This window comes from Theobroma cacao, chromosome 1 (genome assembly GCF_053813885.1).
Source record: "Theobroma cacao isolate CCN51 chromosome 1, ASM5381388v1, whole genome shotgun sequence".
Lineage (NCBI taxonomy): Eukaryota > Viridiplantae > Streptophyta > Magnoliopsida > Malvales > Malvaceae > Theobroma > Theobroma cacao.
The window spans coordinates 3542897-3561913 of NC_142639.1; the positions used below are offsets into that span (position 1 = coordinate 3542897).

The 19017-nt window shown below is 36.7% G+C and overlaps 3 protein-coding genes across 3 annotated transcripts; 2 read left to right on the forward strand and 1 right to left on the reverse strand.

Annotated features, from left to right (window-relative positions):
* The first annotated feature begins 1904 nt into the window (after nucleotides 1-1904).
* CYCD5;1 (cyclin d5;1) lies at nucleotides 1905-4132 on the forward strand. Its single transcript, XM_088810652.1, has 5 exons — nucleotides 1905-2409; nucleotides 2526-2612; nucleotides 2708-2999; nucleotides 3091-3224; nucleotides 3330-4132. Exons 1-5 carry the CDS (start codon nucleotides 2116-2118, stop codon nucleotides 3540-3542), a joined length of 1020 nt encoding a protein of 339 aa, XP_088666778.1. The 5' UTR covers nucleotides 1905-2115; the 3' UTR covers nucleotides 3543-4132.
* A 2524-nt stretch (nucleotides 4133-6656) lies between these two features.
* Nucleotides 6657-12114, forward strand: HEB1 (ARM repeat superfamily protein). Its single transcript, XM_007047451.3, has 5 exons — nucleotides 6657-7693; nucleotides 8286-8750; nucleotides 8848-9900; nucleotides 10339-10522; nucleotides 11068-12114. The coding sequence occupies exons 1-5, from the start codon at nucleotides 6662-6664 to the stop codon at nucleotides 12042-12044; spliced, it is 3711 nt and encodes a 1236-aa protein (XP_007047513.3). The 5' UTR covers nucleotides 6657-6661; the 3' UTR covers nucleotides 12045-12114.
* On the reverse strand, nucleotides 12100-17531 carry ACA2 (calcium ATPase 2). Its single transcript, XM_018125868.2, has 7 exons — nucleotides 16898-17531; nucleotides 16386-16440; nucleotides 14353-16298; nucleotides 14095-14247; nucleotides 13433-13604; nucleotides 13019-13317; nucleotides 12100-12730 (listed from the first exon to the last, which is right to left on the reverse strand). Exons 1-7 carry the CDS (start codon nucleotides 17069-17071, stop codon nucleotides 12491-12493), a joined length of 3039 nt encoding a protein of 1012 aa, XP_017981357.2. The 5' UTR covers nucleotides 17072-17531; the 3' UTR covers nucleotides 12100-12490.
* Between the last annotated feature and the right edge of the window lie 1486 nt (nucleotides 17532-19017).

Below are 19017 nucleotides of genomic sequence, written 5' to 3' on the forward strand. Positions count from 1 at the left end.
GTGTTAGATGGCCATTTTCCAAACTAAAGAAATGAAGAAATATAGATTAAATGATTTCCAAGGTGAGACATTAAAATTCTTAACTTTCAACCATTCCTTCTTTAGTTAGCTACCAATTTTATATAAATGCTACACCCTTAGTTCAATGCCTCAATAGGATAGGAATAGCATTTACTAAAGAAAAAGAAAAATTTACAGCTTGTACATGTTCATATGTTGCAACCCTTTTCCCTCGATTAGCTGCCAAATATATTTAATGATTGCCATGATTGATAGCATGAAATCTGCATGTTCATTAGAATTGGTCCAGAAAAAACAATTAAGCTGATACTTTTATAGTTAAAAGTAAATGAAAGAAAACAGAGACAACATTGAAAAGAAGCATATTCTGTAAATGCAACAACATTTCACCATATTTTGGTAGTCAATAATGTTGTTTTATCTGAGTTAAGAAGTTGTTAACATGCATTTTAACCAATAATATTGTTTGACAGTGCCAGTTTTTGGATCATGTGTCATCTCTATACTTGCATTTTCTATTCACATATTTTACTTCTCTGTTTACTTAATAAAATAAATCCAAGGGACAGAACCGCCTGCATGCCCCCCTTGAAAAGAATTCACTTTATTCTTCATGGGGCTCTGCTCAATCTTATTGCCACCTTTCTTATTAAATACCATTCAATTTAATAAAGCTTACAAGTAAATCCAAACGTCAAATAAGTCAGAAACATCTTAGGGTCGAGTCTCAATTGCTTATAAAATGTATTTATTATGACAATCTAAGCTGCTTAGCAAGATGCAGAGTGAGCCCATCTGACTGTTCAAAGAACCGTTACCCGAATCCAAAGGTGAAAAGAAAGTGATAAATGGTTAGATTAGTTGTATTTGTTTTTAAGGTTTGGACCATCATTCCAGCAGGTGTACATAGTACATACAGGTAGGTTATACATGTATTTCTATTTTATTCTGTTTGTTAATTGATTGGAAAAATAAAAAAGAAAAAGGGAGAAATCACTGGCAAGGCCTTTGGGCTATTTCCATAGTGTCCTACTAATTGGAGGAAGATCAATAACAGAAAGGAAATTGACTAAATCAATAATGGTTATATAGGTGCAAATGAATGTTGAAAAGTTATTGCAAAGCAATGTAGCCTTTTAGGTAAATTTTCATTTATATCTGTTGACTTGTTATCTGGAGCCATTGCCCCATTTCTACTCGTTTACAGCTGTTATGGAATAATGCAGATTTTGGACAAAGTGAGAATTTTCTTCAGGAGTTTACTTGAATAGGATCGATTCTATAAGGTCGTACCATTGTCTCCCTAAGTACTAGGAACTCTGAATTTGTTCAGTCAAATCAATGTCATTGTCTAACCAAAGAAAAATCCCAAACCAGTCTCTAAGATTTCGATTAAACTACATTGTTATGCTTAAATGCATGAAAAGAGAAAATGGTAACCTTCTTGTCAAATAGTTCTTAGAACTTCCAATTGCAAAACAAAGAAAAAAACAAGTGTACTGATGATTGAAATGAACCTATAAGACATGAAACTTTTGTTTTTGACAATAGCAAAGGAGCTCCTTAAATTCTCAAATGGGACAAAACTTTGCCAAACCTACATACAGCTGTCTTAAATTCTTAGGAATACTCAAATGAGTTGGTTTATAACTATAATATAATCTCCCATAATTAATTTGTACACCCAGAAATATAGCAGAATCTCCCAACATAAGGAGAGATTTTTATAGTGTAAAGAGAGATTTTTGGGGATACCCTACCATATACTTCCTTTGCAAATTGTACAGTTAAAGGTACATTTTCTTTTCTACAGTGTAACTGCTAAATTACGCCTCTTTATATATCATCCGCTAATTTTGGCGGCACCAAAACCGCAACTCTGATCAGCAACTCCCCCTCCTCCTCACTCCCACCCTTTTTTTTGTTACTTACCAGATTCCCATCTCCCTCTAGATTTTCCTTAATCCCTTCAAACGTGGATTCAAGAGTTTAACATATAGTATAGTACTAGTAGGGTAAACGACCCATGTTTTGTTTTTGTTCTTTTCTTGGAGATTTTCAGTGGTGACGTACGAGCAGAGTTGAGTTCAAAGAATGGGAGGGCTTGACACTTCGCTTTCTTGCTCTAGTCTCTTGTGTCCAGAAACCGTATCTAGTTTTTCTGAAACAGAAAGAGACGATGATCAAAGTGTTTTTGAAGATGATGAGAGTGTTCTCTTCTATAAGTCATCTTTTGTTACAGAGGGTGAAGATGAGTTTATAGAGAAGTTGGTTCAAAGAGAAATTGCTGTGGGATTCAAAACTAATGCATCTTTCAGTGATTATGAAAGTGCCTGTGAAAGCTGGCAGGGAGGTGCTCGCTTGGATGCTATTGAATGGATTTTCAATGTTTGTTTCTCCTTTTTTCAAAACCTTTATTTCTTTGTTCAATCTTCTTGTTCTTTTCTATTCTTTCTCTTGGTATGGTTAGATTGATGAACAAGATTTTGTGTTCTTTGATTCAGACAAGAGCAACCTTTCGGTTCGAAGTCCATACAGCTTATCTTTCTGTGACATATTATGACCAGTTTCTTGCAAAGAAACCCATTAATGTAAGCTTTTCTCAATTCTGTAAACAATGGCCAGATGGAGTTTCTTGATTGCCTTTGTGACAATGGCTCTTTGGATGTTATTTTCTTTGATATAGGATGGGTACATATGGTCTACTCGATTGTTGTCCGTAGCATGTTTTTTATTGGCAGCAAAATTTGAGGAGCGCAGAGTACCTCCTTCATCAGAACTTCGCGTACGAAATTTTCTTTTCCAGAAGGCATTGATCAAGAAAATGGAGGTATTGGTACTTGGAACCTTGCAGTGGAAGATGGGTACTATCACTCCTTTTGCTTATTTGCCTTACTTCATCAGTAAATTCTATGGTGAATCTGGGCCTAAAGGATTAGTCTCCAGAGCTCTGGAGCATATCATGGCTATGATAAAAGGTAATCCAAATTTGTAGTTTCCAATGGAATATTAATGAACCTATCCTTGTCTGCTTCCCCCTTCTTTACCGAATTGAATCTTTCAATGCAGAAATGAGATTGCTGGATCATCGACCATCTTTCATTGCTGCAGCTGCGGTGTTAGCTGCTTCTGACGTTCGATTAACAAAAGAAGAAATGGAGCTCAAGATGAATTTCATTTCATTCTGGGGATCTCGAGAAAATGTGAGCTTGCTTTTTCCGACGGTCTGCTATTCTGTATTACATGAGCATACATATATGTATAACTTGAACTCAATACTAATGTCAATCTTGCATTGGATGATACAGGAGCATATATTTTCCTGCTATAACATGATGCAGGAAATAGAGATGAGAAAATCTAGGACACCAGAGCATGTTATTTCCTCAGAATATTCTGCAAATCAGGATCCTGAGGATCCTTCTGCTACCAGTAATGGAGCTGGCGCTAAGAGAAAACTTACATTCAATGATCCTGATGGTGAAGGTAGCCCGACAAAGAGAGTCCGTCTGCTTGAATGAATGGAGCTCGATATTCTTTTTAGTGATAGGATTTGGGTTTATTGATTGGATTTTTTTGACAGGAAAAAATTGATTCTTGCAATTGGATTTGCTTATAGGTCTAATAAGTGTTTTCTGCCATTTCATTATGATTTGGTGTTGATGATTGGGGATTCCATTTTCCGATGACAAGCAAAAGTTTTTTTCAGCCTGTGACAACCAAGAAGATAGAGAAAAGTGAAAGTAAATAAATAAAAAGGAATAGCTTTAGCCTACAGTAAGAAGTAAGAAGCTGACTGAAAGTCCAAAAGCCATTAAGGAGGAAGAGAAAGCCAAAAGAGTTTCCAGAAGGCAACTGAAGACCGTTTGCTTATAGTTTGTTCTTTTTTTCTGTAGTGTTTGCTTTGAAGAATGCTACGGTTGCTCACCCATATATTTTTTCAATTTGTTTGTGTATTTTTTTTCCTCCTTTGATTTTTTTTTTTTTGTTTTGACAAGAAAAATACAATCAGTTGCAACCTTGAACCCTACGTTTTGATGGGGTGCTTGGGATGCTTCCTATGTCTTTCATAAGGCTGAAAGCCATGAGGAATGAGGAATTCTTTTTGTTTGATTTGATTCATCTATGTTGCATTTGGGCCATCGAAAAGTATGAAAAGGTTAACGGTGATTGGATTTGCCTGGAATGTTGAGCTCTCCTTTTTGATGAGTGGGAAGTTTCCTTTCCACCGATAGCTGGAACAGCAATAAGATTGGGGGGCCATGTAAACCCCAGAATATGCTTTAAGAAATCAAATAGCTAGCTTCTTTCCTGATTATGTTGCAGCTGAACTCATTTAAATGATGTCTAAATGCTTGATTAGATAGTGTACGAATAACAACTAAACTGTGAGCAGAGACACATCATAAGAAAAGGTGACTAAGATTTGCCATTAACTTCACATTTGATGTTGATCAAATGGGGAGGGCCACCTTGAGATGAAATGTAGACTTTCTCTTAAGCTTTTTGAATTCAAACAGTTTCCATGTAGACTTTCTCATTATCTTTTTGAACTCAAACGGTATCTAACTTTGTATATATATCTTGCAAGGTGATGCAGTAAACTGACAAAACGAGACTGAAAAATGTGGTTAAAAGTGGTAAAAACCCATTTTAGTTGAAGTTTCAAAGATTATCTATCTAAAAGAAATCGTCACAGACATTCTTATTGGCATTACAGGCCATCCTTCCTCAAAGCAGCTATATCGTGCACCCCTATGTGGCTATGCCGTTGTCTTTGCCTAAAACGTGTGAATGCCGATATTTGCTCACTTTGATTGATGTTTGTAGGACCCAAGTTGTCATCATGGAATTAGAGACCTTTGTTTTGGGGTGATTTGGGGGGGAGGAAGGGGGGCATGAGATTCATAGCAATTGGCAAATTGGGTGTCAGAGGCTCCACCCTTCCACATGCTTTCATAAGGTTCTTAGGATATCCAGTCTGGCATCGTACAGCATTGAATTTTAGTCTCCAGTTATTACTATGTATCTTGTGAACATACATGTTTCCCCTGCCGCAGTCATATCCAGAGGTTCAATGTTCCATCAGCAATAAGATAATAATGTAGCCTGCATTTATGCCGATTAACAATAACGTTAGAACCGCACATGTTATTTGTTTTTAATGTTTCCTGACTCACCAAGAATTTTACCAAGAACAAATTTTGAATGATTCCATGGATGTTAGGATTTATTGCTAGAACAAATTAGCAGCAATAATTGCAGAATTCTGTCAATTATACGTATACATTTTCCCATTTCTTCTTTCTTATGCATTCACAGTTACTTATTGCTCAGGTTTTTGCTGAGGGGAGAGAGAGGCATGACAAGTTCCATGGCTAGTCTAGTCACCATCTCTAACATGGCCCCAGCTGTCTACCAGAAAATGGATTTGCACAGGCAAAATCAGAGTCTCATGTGCACCAGACAATGCAAAAGGAAAAAATTTGCTGTTTGACTGATAAACTTTTAACTAAAATCAGGTTCTCATCTGTCTAAAAATGTGCTTAAAAATATTTCTCTGTTCTTGGCTTACCATCACAATTGAATTTGTCGAGTTCTTCTCTAGATAAATGTTGCTTCAAGGATTCACATGACTATCTTTGTGTTCAGTTGATATCAGCAACTCATAGCAAAAACCAGGCTTATCTTTAACATCAGAACAAACTCATCTTCAAATCAAGATAACATTGCAGGCTTATCTTGATTGCAAATACAGTATGTGATAGGTGAGGAAATAATACCATGTGACAATAACGGATTATTCCCTAAGCTACATCTAGCAACATTGCAGGAACAAATGGCAGGCAAAAGACAAGATATGTTCTGACGATCAAAATAGCGACAGCAGGGATTGATTCCATAAATTATCTCAATAACTTTCGTAAACTGGTAGCTGGTCAAGTTCTTATGGACAAATGGAATCAGAATTTAGAGGTACAACGGTCTGAATTGATCCCATCAATATCCATAGAAACAGCATGAGCTTTTGTTGTTGCTATGAAGGAACCGAACAATGGTTTTCTCATGCTTGGGGACATGAGAAAAAACAGTGTCCTCATAATCAAGGGAGGGAGGAGACCAGATTTTAACTACTAAAGGAAAAGTAATGATCCCTACTAGTTTGAATTTCATGAAAGATATATTGTTAAAGTTTTTGCATTTCCTTTTTTTTTTATATATAATGCAAAATAATAAGTAACTTAATACATCATTTTAGGTCAAAAAATAGCTCATTCTATCTGTAAAAAGTCTTACACTAATAGTAGTTGGTAGAGGATTCAATATATGTAACCTTAAAGGTAGATTCTCATGATGAGTTGGGAAATACAAAGCGGAAAACCTTAATTCAGTAATTAAATATCACTTCATGCAATGATATATGTCTTGAATTACATCAAATTCTATTTATGTATATCGTACTATATATTTATTTATAAGTGAATGAATATTGGATGGACTGGGTTTGGGTTAAAGTTGGGCCAAATCTAATTCCTATTAAGTTGGCCCCAGTGAAACCCCAAACTTAAAAAGTACGGTTCTTTTATTTCCTTCTCCCCCCATTTTTCAAATTCCCATTCCCACCCAAAGGAAAAAAGCTATGGAGAAGAGGCTCCGCTCCTCCCTCCAATCCTCCGCCGAGGACTTCCTCTCCTCCGCCGTGAAATTAACCCTAAAATCCTCGAAAGCAACTCTCAAATCCCTGATCCACTCGATTCCCCCTTCCTCTCCTCTCTCCTCTACTCTCCCTCCTTGTCTCTACCGCTCCATCTCCCACTCCATCGTCTCCTTTCGAAACCAAGCGAACGAACCCGACCCATCCTATTCCCCGCCCACCAAGCGCACCCGTCGATCAACACGAAGCTCCAACCCAAGAGACAACCCGCAAAACAACGATAGCGAAAACCTCCGCGTTCTCGCTCACATCACTGGCTTATGCATTTCGCATCCCCGAAACGCGTTTCGGCACTCTGATTTAATCCCATCCGTTCGATCTCTGCACGATAGCCTCATTACTTTCGAATCGGATCCGGGATTATCCAACGAAATAGCTTGTTTATGTGAAGAATGGTGGAAACAGGATGCACCAGAAAAAGAAACCTTTATTTCCCAAACGCTGCCGTTTTTGCTTTCAAAGTCGTTAACTTTGAAGAAAAAAGTGGATGTTCACAGAGTTTATTCCCTCCGCGAAGCCTTCAATTTCTTTGATTTCGAGGACGAAAGCATTGAAGATTTGAAGCTGTTATTAATCCGATGTGTTATCGAGCCTTTGTATCTGAAAACGGAGGAAGGGAAGAGATTCGTGGCGTTTACGTTTGGGTTAAGTTTGCAGTTTCTGAAGGAATGTTTGGCGATGATAAAAGCTCAGATTCCATTTGGGAGGAAATCGATGCTGGAAGCTTATGGGGAGATAGTGTTTAAGGGATGGAAAGGGGTTGAAGGGGAATTGAAAAGGGAAATTGAAGATGAGTTTTTGATGGGTTTAGTTGAAGGAGCTATACATGCCAGTTCCAAAGGTTTGGGGAGTAGTATTAGAAGGGTTTTAGGTGGGTTTATTAATCAGAGAACTGTTGATGGAGTTGAGAAGTTGCTTTTTAGACTTGCCGAGCCTGTGATTTTCCGGTCTTTACAGGTAAGGGATAATAGTGCTTTTTTGTGGTTTTGTTTACTGAATTTTTGTTTGCCTTTTTTGTTAATGTGAATATCAATATTTATCTGGAACTACGATAGCCTCTTTTTAGTGTTGCTAGAAGCAGAGAGCCAAAACGAAGTGTCTGGTTAAGAAAGCAAAAAACAATTTTTGAAGAATTTAGAATCAAAGTTTCGATTTTTTTTTAGTAAATAAACTGCGTAATTTTATTTTTATATAAAATAATAACATTTAAACTGAGGTTATATTCTAGTTATTTATTCATTTTTAGTTATTGTGATTTTGGGTTTTATCACTTTTTTTTACTTTGTAGTAATAACTTTTAAGAAAGTAAAAACAAGTAGCAAGAGTAACAACATAGGAACCTTAGTTACCGGTATCCTAGCTAAAAATGTCTTGGAGAAATATGCCCTTTAGATTAGATATCTTAGACATGTTAATTAGGAGTACCCTAGTATAGTCAGAGTTTAATAATAAGATGGATGACTATTGCTTTACCTTGACATGTTTCTAACTCAGTATTTGGGTGTTTTAGATGACAACTGTTTAATCAAGCTGCATGGTCCTTTGACAGGTTGCAAATTCAAATGTTCGTCAAAATGCATTACATTTACTTTTAGACTTGTTCCCTTTTGAAGATCCTGATGCTACCAAAGAGGTTAAAGATACATTGCTGGATAAACAGTTCTTTTTATTGGAGAGATTACTCATGGATGATTGCCCTGATGTGAGAGTTATAGCAGTGGAAGGTTGTTGTCGCATCCTTCATTTGTTTTGGGAAATTATTCCCTCATCAACCATTACGAAGATAATTTCAAAAATTTTTGATGATATGGCATATGACACATGCAATGAGGTTAGGCTTTCCACATTGAATGGCATTATCTATTTGCTTGGCAATCCACAGTCTCATGAAATTCTTAAAGTGCTTCTGCCGAGACTGGGGCATCTGATGTTAGACAATGTTCTTTCCATAAGAGTTGCTATGGTAGATCTCCTTCTTCTTTTAAAGGACATCCGAACTTTCCAATTTAATAAGGTATAAAGTTCTTTTCAAATTTAATTTTGCATCAGTAGTACTTTAAGTTCTTTCTCCTTGGGTGGTGGTTGATATTGTTCATTGCTTTATTTTGAAGGTGGTCAGTTTAGAAGTCTTGTTGAATATACTTGCAAATGACCAATCTCCAGTTGCTCAGAAAATTACAAGACTGATTATGCCATCATACTTTCCTGCCAGACTAGCCATTGAAGATGCATGCAATCGCTGCGTCATGCTTATGAAAAGGTCTCCACTGGCTGGAGCAAGGTTTTGTGAATTTGCTTTATCAGAAGGAGCATCTCTTAAATCTATGATGGAACTTGTCAAGGTTTTCATCACCTTAGTAGTGTCCGATGGTAAACTGGATGCAGCTCAAATTGAGGGCTTTCTTGTTGCTTCAGCGAACCTTTGCTGCAGCCTAGCAAATGAGCGAAGTCAGCAGGATGCCCTTAAAGAGTTGTTTTCTGGTGAAAGAGTTAAGTGTTTGTTTGCTGTTGCATCTACTGCACATGCTAAGTCTTCTGTTTTTGACATTTTATCCATCACCGCCTCAGATAATGTAGCTGGGCTCCTTGGAGATTGCATGTGCCTAGTCACTGATTGTAGTGATTTATCTGAAAATTTAGAAAAGCAAGCTGAAGTGAGGTCTGCCCACAAATTATTGATATCATGTGATGCCTTTGATAATATGTTTGAGGCTCTAACAAGACTTTTGCAAAAAACTGCCTATCGCTGCCATGTTAAATTTGATGTTGAAGCACCAAAACAGAATGTTTCTCCTGCAAAAAGAAAGAGATGGAAGTCTTTGACCAGGAACTCTGCTAAATGGAAACATGTTAGTAGGAAGAAGTCATCCAATTTCGAGGATGATTATTCGGTTGCTATTGGATTATCATGGCAGATAAAAGATATGCTTGCTTCTGAGGACACTCGGAAAGCTGTGCTGGGTTCTCAAGCTTTGGAATTGCCATTCTTTGCTCTAAAGGTCATCTCTGAGGTTAGCATTGTGCAGTGTGAGTATTATGAATATATGGACCCCTATCCAGTGTTGGCATATACAGCTCTTGCTCTGCAGATGGCCCTTCAAAATGTTACCAATTATGGTATGAAGAAGAATGATGGCATTGACTCTTCTGGATCAATTTCTGAGGCAAGTTATTGCTTTTGACTTTTCTTGAACTTCAATGCTCATTTCAATTTGCCTGTGTCTAACTATTCTCATCTCTGTCTCTCCCCCTCCCCCTTTTTCTCTCACCATTAGATAAAGTTCCTTTCTAGCTATCATTTGATTAGAGTGTTGTAGCTGGTAATTTGCTCTTAGATTTTGCAGTAGGTTGATCAAAACTCAAAATGATTAAACTGCAAGATTCCTTTTCATTGTTTATTTGCATTGATTTGGTAAATTGGCTACATTGCGATTTTGATCTGGGTTGATTTTTGTTAGTAGCATTAAATATTTGAAACTGCAACCACCAATTTGTCAGTATTTACTGCTGGAAATTTCACTTATTTTATTTTTTAGCGGTTCTAAGCAAAGTTTTGTCACTGATGGGCTGAATTTTTATATTCTTTTTTTAACTTCTGACAGACTATGCTAGACAAGGTAATGGATCACCTGCTAAATTGTACGGATAAGCTCTTTGAAGCAGGTGACTCAGGAAAGAATGGCAAATCACCTCCAGAATCTAAGCGGGACAACAGCAAGAGAGCTGCACGTCCTGGACAGAAACAGAGAGAACCTCAAACAGATGTCTCTAGCTCTACAAGTGATGGTTAGTGGTGATGAGTAAGGCATATGCACAGATCATCGAAAGGCATGCGCATAAGCAAAAAATTGCTTTTAGCACTAAATCTATAGTAATCCATTTGGGAACCTGTATATGAGGGGTTGGATTTAGATTTGGATTTTAAAATCAAGTACATTTTGGGAATAAAATCAACTAGTAATTTCAAAGATCTAAATCTAAGATTCCTCTGCAAAAAACCATAAGTCATTGTCATTTAATAAAAATAGACCGCAATCACTTATTAACACCAAAAGTTAAATTAGGAGAGACCAGTTGTATTCATTTCAATTTCTGGAGGTCTCATTGCAGTTCCTTGTTCCTCTGGTGTTTATATTGGCATCCCAGCTTTTATGAACTGTTTTTTTGGAAGAATACGATGACGATAGAGAGAATAGAGTACGACTTTTACCACCTGCATGTGATCTGTGTTTTAGATAAATAAATTCTCATGTTTATGTCATTCTGTCATTCATTCTTACATATTTTTCTACTTTCGTGACTGAATACGTTGATTTTTTATATTCATGTAGGATCTGTCTACACCAAACAAAAACAGACATCAAAGAAGGTGAAGATGCTTACAGCAGTTCTCAAGTTTTTTGTTGATTCTATTGCAATGGGTTTTGCTTCTCATGTCCATAGGAGGTGCTTGAAGTTTACATCAGCATACATGCAGTACATCGTCTCTTCCTTAAGGCAGCTATCTATAGATAAATCACAGTTTAAGGAGGAGAAGTTGAAGGAATCTATTATGTGCGTGAAGAGCTCCTTCAGCTATGCAACCAAGTTACTCAATCTGGTCCTTGATGCTGCTACTGAAGCTTCACCAGCACCGGTCGAGTCTTTTAACCTTGCCAGTGACTTGCTTGATTTGATCATCTCAGGTGAATTGTTTTTGGGCTCTAGTTTTGCAGCACGACTTGTTGCAGCAGTAAAGCCTTGGCTACCTGATTTGATTCTAGCGCTTGGTTCTACTAGCATGCTCGAGCAGAGTCTAGAGAGGGCATATTTGACTGCATTGAATCACATTAAGCTCCAGTTTCCATCATGGCCCTTAATTTTGGCCAAGACTGAGCTCGCTGAAATGAGTGAAGGTGATCCAGAAGAGGAGGATGACAGAGTTTCTGAACCAGAATTCTGTGAGTTTAAGAAACTTTTGGGAATGATCATTTCATTGCTAAAAGGAAATTCCAGCATACTGGACGCAGTTGGCATGATTTTCTTGGCTAGCTCAGCTGTAGGGCTAGAACGGAAGGACTTTGGTCTGCTTCTTGGAATGCTACGGTTTATCCGTCTGAAGTTGATTGGACAAGAAGACAGAGAGTGGAGTGGGCTTGACATGATGTTGGTTTCGCTGCCAGACATCTATCCTCGTATAGAGAGAGAGATTGAAGAACAAGATGATGAAGATGAAAGCCATAAATTACATGAGGCCAGAGCATTGCTTGAACCTGTCTGGTTGTATCATGTTTATGAAACTGAAAGGTTCTCAGAGATGGAACCATAGATAAGGTCTTTTGTTTAAATACTATATTCCCAACTATAAAGAAATAACACAAATATGTTAAAAAACCCAACTTGCTAGGTTCCGATATGCCTATTGACTTAATATAGGACTAAGCATTAATTATATATTCAGTCACTACAAATCATTTTAAAAAAATACTTACATGCCTTATATGTCAATTAAAAAATGAAATTAAGAACGAGAAATTACAAAACAAAAGAAGCAAAGTGCTTGTCCTACAAACAAAAAATCCAAAACAGAAAAAGTTTCAAAAATTAAAAAAATTGTAATGACACTTAAATGCTGATGAGATTTTGGTTCCAAACTCTCTATTTACCTTCTTTGCAAACAGCTTTCTAGTCACTACGTAATCTACACTGCAAGGGAGAGGCATCAGAGGCTTTCAATGATGTCATTCACAAAATAGCATCTGCGGTTTTGGTGGTTCATACTGGGATCATCTTCAAAGCAGCAGCAAAGGGCATGCCTATGAATCCTATGAAAACGCTTAGGAACCACTGTGAGAATGTGAGAGGAGTTGTATTTGCAAATGTACCCAAAAATTCAACTATAATGACTTGGAAGACAGCAGTGCAGCTGAGAACGGCCACGAATACGTAGTTATCTAATATGCCCTTGAAAACATCTATTTCCTCCATGTTACGTGAGCTGATCTCATTGAAAACCTGTGGAAAAAGACCAAACGTTCTTTGTTAGGCAAAAGTTTTTAACAAAGTTAGAAATGGAGATATTCAGAAAAAGCTGGTTATGGCATAAAAGTTTTAAGTTAGGAGCATGGTACATCCAACATGGTAACCTTACAAAAAGAACCATGCTGAGTCCTAGCAAAGTTCAATATAGATACTTTGCAAGTCTCCTGATCGCTTCTATGCATGACACAATAGACCTTCCAGCAATTGTGTATATAACAACATGTATCGAAGAGTATGAAGGAGTTCTTAAGAAATGGTTACCTGACAGAAGACAAATGAATTGAAAATAAGTGTGTTCAATATCAGATCAGAATCAGGGCCGTTGAGATTAAATATTGCTTTTCCTTTTGTCTGAAGATACCATATTACCATAAACTGATACAAAGACTGCCCCAAGATATTCCTCCACATGACATTACTGATAAAATTTCCTTTCTTTCCAACTGGTGAACGCTTCATTAGTTCATCAGTTGGAGGCTCAGTTGCAAGTGCTAGTGCTCCCAGAGTATCCATAATCATATTGACCCACAATAGCTGAACAGCTGTGAGAGGGGCACTCCCTGCAGCATGATTTGGCGCAAAAAGCATAAGCAATATGGACAAAATTATTTCCATTTGCAACGAAAGCTAGAACATAAGTTTTAAAAGAAGTAGACAAACGTATCCCTCTCTTACCTGTCAAACATGCTGAGGAGAAATTAACAATCAATGCAACAACATTGACTGTCAGTTGAAACTGTACAAATTTTTGAATATTTATGTATACTGAACGGCCCCATTTGGCCACTGTCACAATTGTCGAGAAATTGTCATCTAGAATTATGACGTCAGCACTCTCCTTGGCCACCTGGAATTGAGAATGAGATTAATTAAATCTTGATATTGTTAATATCAGGCATAACTTATACTTAATTAATATATTTTACTATCATCTAACAAGTAAAGTCACTATCACAACATTCTAGTATCAGGTGCATCAAATGTTGTTGTATTGTTTCACAATTGAGCAACATACATTACATCTAAACTCCAGCTAAAATATCTTTTTATACAACATAAAACTATTTATATTAGCTTCCCTCCCGTAATTGAAGTGCCTTTTGTCAATCTCAAAGGAACTCAAGTCTCTGCTCTTTATTCTAACCCATATTATGTGTAGCACTTCATTCAAAACATGCATAACTATCTGAGTTGCTCTCAAGGCATTGAATCAGTACTTCAGTAAACCATACACGTTTTGATCTATGATCATAACATAAATATGTTTAAATTGAATTTTCTTTCATTTAAATGGTCCAAGATGCATGCACAGTGTGAAAATGTTTATGATTGCTCACCTCAGTTCCAGCGATGCCCATCGCTAGTCCTATATCTGCTTCATGCAGGGCTGGAGCATCATTTGTTCCATCACCAGTCACAGCAACAACTTCATTAGTTCGCAAGTGCTTTACCAATGTATGCTTGTCCATAGGAGAAGACCGAGCCATCACCTGCAAAAGAAATGAAAATTGAGGAATGCATTAGATTATTTGTCCTTGGTACAAATACCCTACTGGTAACAGTTTTCAAGCAAAGATAAGAAACGTGGAGAGTACCTGAATCTTAGGAATCAAAGTAAGCAATTCCTCCTGACTCTTCTCTCTGAAATCTGGACCTTCAATGGCTATACCATCATCTGTAAGAATTCCACATTCCCTGGCTATAGCCTTCGCAGTGTTTATATTGTCTCCTGTAACCATTCGTACGGTAATCCCAGCAGAACGACAAGTAGCAACAGATTCTTTAACACCAGGGCGAACAGGATCTTTAATACCCACAATTCCTATACAAGTATACCCAGAAACTGGAATAGCATTGTGAGGGGAGAAACCATTTTCCAGTTCCATATAGGCAAGACACAGGGTTCGAAGAGCCTCATTAGCAAACTGGTTGATTGTATCATTGAGATGGTTAATGGATTCTTCATCCAGGGGAATAACTTCCCCATCTGAATTGATCACCTTGTCACATCCAGCCAAAACTATCTCCGAAGCACCTTTAGTGTGTGCTCGTAGCCCTCCTTCAGGAAGCTCCAGCACCACTCCCATTCGTTTCTTTGTTGAGTTAAATGGCTCAACCTTAACAATTTTTGATGCCTGTCGTTCTGCTTGGGAATCTCCACCCAGAGACAAGCCAAACTCTAATAAAGCAGTCTCGGTTGGTGTTCCCAATATCTCACGTTTTCCACTTTTGTTGATAACAATTTCACCGCCAGTGTTAGTAAAAATTGATTGTAGCAGAAGTTTCACAGTGGACTCTGGAATCTCAGAGCAGAAAGAAGCTTTATTGTTGTTACCTACTTCCTTGACACCCATGCAAATGCATGATTTCACTACCGTCATGTGATTAGTTGTTAGTGTCCCAGTTTTATCGCTACAAATACTTGTTGCTGAGCCCATAGTCTCACAAGCTGCAAGGTGTCGAACTAGTGCTTTATCATTCATCATTTTCTTCATGGCGAAAGCAAGGCTCAGGGTCACAGCCAATGGTAGACCCTCTGGCACTGCGACAACAACAATTGTAACTGCAACAGCAAAGAACTCCAGCATTTGCAATGCCTCATCGCCAGACCAACTCCAGATTGTCCCTTCTTGCAGTTTACTGCTAAACAGTCCTTGCACCAATACAGCAAAAGTCACTACAGCAAAAAACAGGCCTACCTTGCCAATAATGGTTGCCACTCCGTTCAACTTCACCTGCAGTGGGGTCTCATCATCTCCCCCCTCACTGAGGGTTGCCATCAATTTACCCCATTGTGTTCTCATCCCAACAGTGGTAACCATCATCTTGCATGATCCATCTTGAAGCTTAGTACCAGAGAGCATAAAAGGGTTTTCAGCATTCACCATTACCGGCTCACACTCCCCAGTTAAACTTGATTCATCAATTAGCACAGAATATCCCGAGACAAAAAGCCCGTCAGCTGGGACTTGGTCGCCAATATTAAGGTGTACAATATCACCAGGAAGTAAATCATATATAGACATTTTCTGCCTACATGCATTTCTTGTTACCTGAATAGTGATTTTCTTTTTCTCCTTTTCCAAATCCCTGAACTGTAAAGATTGGCGATAATCACTTGTTGCTGTTACAAACACAACCAACAAGATACTTGCAACAATCCCAAGTCCATCATGAGCTCCCTTTGGCCATCCTTCCATTGCTATCCCAACTATCAACGACACAAAAGCACATGCCCCAAGGATCATAAGAGTCATGTCCTGAAGAGCTTCCCAAACAAATAACCAAAACCCCTTAGGTTCAGGCTCAGCGAACTTATTGATTCCATAAACCTCTTGTCTTTTATTCAACAGACCAGAATCGGAGGTTAGTCCATTGGTCGTTGATGTCGAGAGCTTTTCAGCAATACCATCTACTCCACCATGAAACTTTAGTTTCTTTACCTCATGGCCTTCCACAATGGATCCTAACTCATCAGCACAAACTTGAAAACCAGCAGCTTTGACTTCTTCAGGAACAACATAATCACTAGGTTGCACACCTGCAAAAGAGAATTAATTTAAATTGAAAGGCGGCTTACAAAATAAAATGCAAAAAATTGTACTCGAATTGGCTGGAAAAATCTCACCTGATATAAATTGAAAGGCAGCTTTCGAAACCAGTACAGCAATTCTCAATTTTTCCTGCGATGTTCCAAATCCAAAAAAATAAATACAAATAAGATCTAAAATACCAATTTGAAACATCATAATCCTACTACATTCAAACACCTAACAAAAAAATTTTTCTTTGAAAAAAAAAATTAAAGGGAGCTTATCATAGGAAAGGAGAAATTTGAACCGCGAAACCAACAATAAACTAAAAAATGAGAAGGAAGTCAAGTAACTTGGAGAAAATAAAAATGACATTGATCACCGCCGAAAACAGTCCATTTATAAGAGTTAAAATAGAAATGTTATTCTGTTTCTCCTTTTTCTTTTAAAAGAAGCTTCGAAATCCTTAAACTCTCCCACAAATTTCTGCTAATTTCCAAACGTCAAAATATGATCTCACAAATATCGCTAATAATAGTAAAAAGAAGTTTGCAAATGATTTTCAGCAGTTTCGAAATCAGAAAGTGGGATTCAGAATCCAACGGACCTGATTGGTGCGGCGCATAGCAGCAGCCTCGTAACGTTTGGAGAGGTTGGCGGTGAATCGAAACCGCCGTTTCGGATTCTTGACGATACCACAAACTTTCCTCCATTTTTCCAACGTTTCCTCCGACGAGTGCTTCGCCTTCACTTCAAAGTTCTCATTCAAATAACTCTCCATTCTTTAATTTTTAATTTCGTTTCTAGAACTGCTTCCTCAGCTTCATTCAACTATATATGAGCAAAATCCCGAAACTACGAGGAAGAATCTTCAACCGAGTAAAATAAAGCGAGTCGTACTCGAAAAGAGCTTCCCGTACCGCTTAGTCCAATAACGTGGAAGTTTCAGACACAACTGCCAGGACATTTAACATTTCAAAAAGAACAGACAAAGGACAATAAATTTTTTTTTTTTTTTAAAGAGAATAACAAAAAAGAAAACGTTGTGAAAGCTTGATTTATTTTCAGTTAGGGTAAGGATTTGAAAATGGAAGAGAAAGGGGAGGGAGGATCCGAAATTTGATGCATTTTAGTAGAGACAACGTTGAGCTGGTCTTCTTCGCTCCTCAATTTCTTTCTCCTACTGTCTAGGAAATAAACTTGAACGGGTTGTTCGGTTGCTTATGAAATTGCGTTACCTGAATTAATTCTATTAAGAACATGGTAATTGTCACTTTGAAAGTGGCTTTTTACCTTTTTAGCTTTTGTTTAAAGCCATGAGTCAGAAGCCAATCACACTTTTAGTTTCCCATCTTTTTCTTTTTTTTTTGTCATTTTCGCCAGATCAGTCATTATGTTACGCGTATTGCACGCGGTGGGAATATTCGGTACAGTTAGATGAAAACGTCATTGATCGTTGAGAATTTAGTTGTTAAAAATATAATATTGTAATATTTGGTGTATATAAATATATATGAGAAAATTATTGATTCAAATTTCGATTTTTTTTTAAATGTAGTATTAATTTATAGAATTATTTTTGTGAATGAAAGTATAAAGTTTAATAAATATTTTTTAATGTAATTTTTTAAAATTTTAAAATTTTATCTTTTAAAATAACAAATAATAATATGAAAAAAAATCATGACAGTGAATACTAATTATTTAACTTCTAAAATGTATAAAGTTATTGAATTTTATCTTTTGTAATAATACCTATAACTGCTTAAAATAATTATTTTTTGTAATAATGTCTAGAACTATTACAAGAATAAAAAACAAAAATTTTCAAAGAGTTTTCTGATTTTTTGTCATTGAACTTCTGTAGGTAATTATTTTTTGTTTTTATTTTTAAAAATAAATAGCAAACGCTTTAGTAATATTAGTAGTAGTATTTTATTTTCTGCAATCAATTTTCTCTTAACCAGTAGTGATAATAATTATATAAACAAATAATAAGAAAATATTATAAGTATATCTGAATGGTAAGGCCAAGGCTAAAATAGGAAAATAAAAATGGTAACTCTCCCATATGCCAAAGTTACATTTCTTCAATTGGATATAGTAATCAGATTTCCATTGAACATAATTAAAAAGACAATATATTTATACTAAATATGATAATGACACTTAATTAAAATTTTGGACACGTAGTTCATATTGCCAATATCCATTTGACACTTCTCTAAGCATGCATTAAAAATAATTTTTTAATGTATTATTAAATTCGCAAATATTTTTTTTCTTTATATGATTGCTGAAAGAGCATGAGATAAATATAACTTCATGAATTGAAAAAAAAAATAGCTGAAGTCATTAGGTTAAACAATATAATATTTTATTTGTTGTTATTGTAATATGTTTAGATTTCCATTTAAGTCACTATCCCAAGGTTTTCTTGAGCCTGACATCATATATATCAATAGTTAACCAAAAGTCCAATCAAAATGTGATGTTTCTCTTGACAACACCATTACACCACGATTTTGAAGATTTTTCTTCATTATGTTTCTTGCATAAATTTTTTGGTGAATAGCGTGGTATCGGGGGATTCAATTGATATTGCCTTTGCTTTTCATGGTGACTGCCGGGTGCCGTACTCAATTGGGAAAGTGCTCGGGTCCAGCCGCCCTTTTTGGGGCAATGAGCGTCTCTGCTAAGAAAAACTTTAAAGTCTCAGACCATCGG

Excerpts from the sequence above, each read along its gene's own strand:
- HEB1 (XM_007047451.3), top strand. The coding sequence starts at position 6,662 with ATGGAGAAGAGGCTCCGCTCCTCCCTCCAATCCTCCGCCGAGGACTTC. Across the intron at positions 9,901-10,338 it reads CTTCTGGATCAATTTCTGAG|ACTATGCTAGACAAGGTAAT; the intron begins GCAAGTTATTGC and ends AACTTCTGACAG. Across the intron at positions 10,523-11,067 it reads CTCTAGCTCTACAAGTGATG|GATCTGTCTACACCAAACAA; the intron begins GTTAGTGGTGAT and ends ATATTCATGTAG.
- ACA2 (XM_018125868.2), bottom strand. The coding sequence starts at position 17,071 with ATGGAGAGTTATTTGAATGAGAACTTTGAAGTGAAGGCGAAGCACTCG. Across the intron at positions 14,248-14,352 it reads CTTTGATTCCTAAGATTCAG|GTGATGGCTCGGTCTTCTCC; the intron begins GTACTCTCCACG and ends TTTCTTTTGCAG. Across the intron at positions 13,605-14,094 it reads TGGGCATCGCTGGAACTGAG|GTGGCCAAGGAGAGTGCTGA; the intron begins GTGAGCAATCAT and ends TCTCAATTCCAG.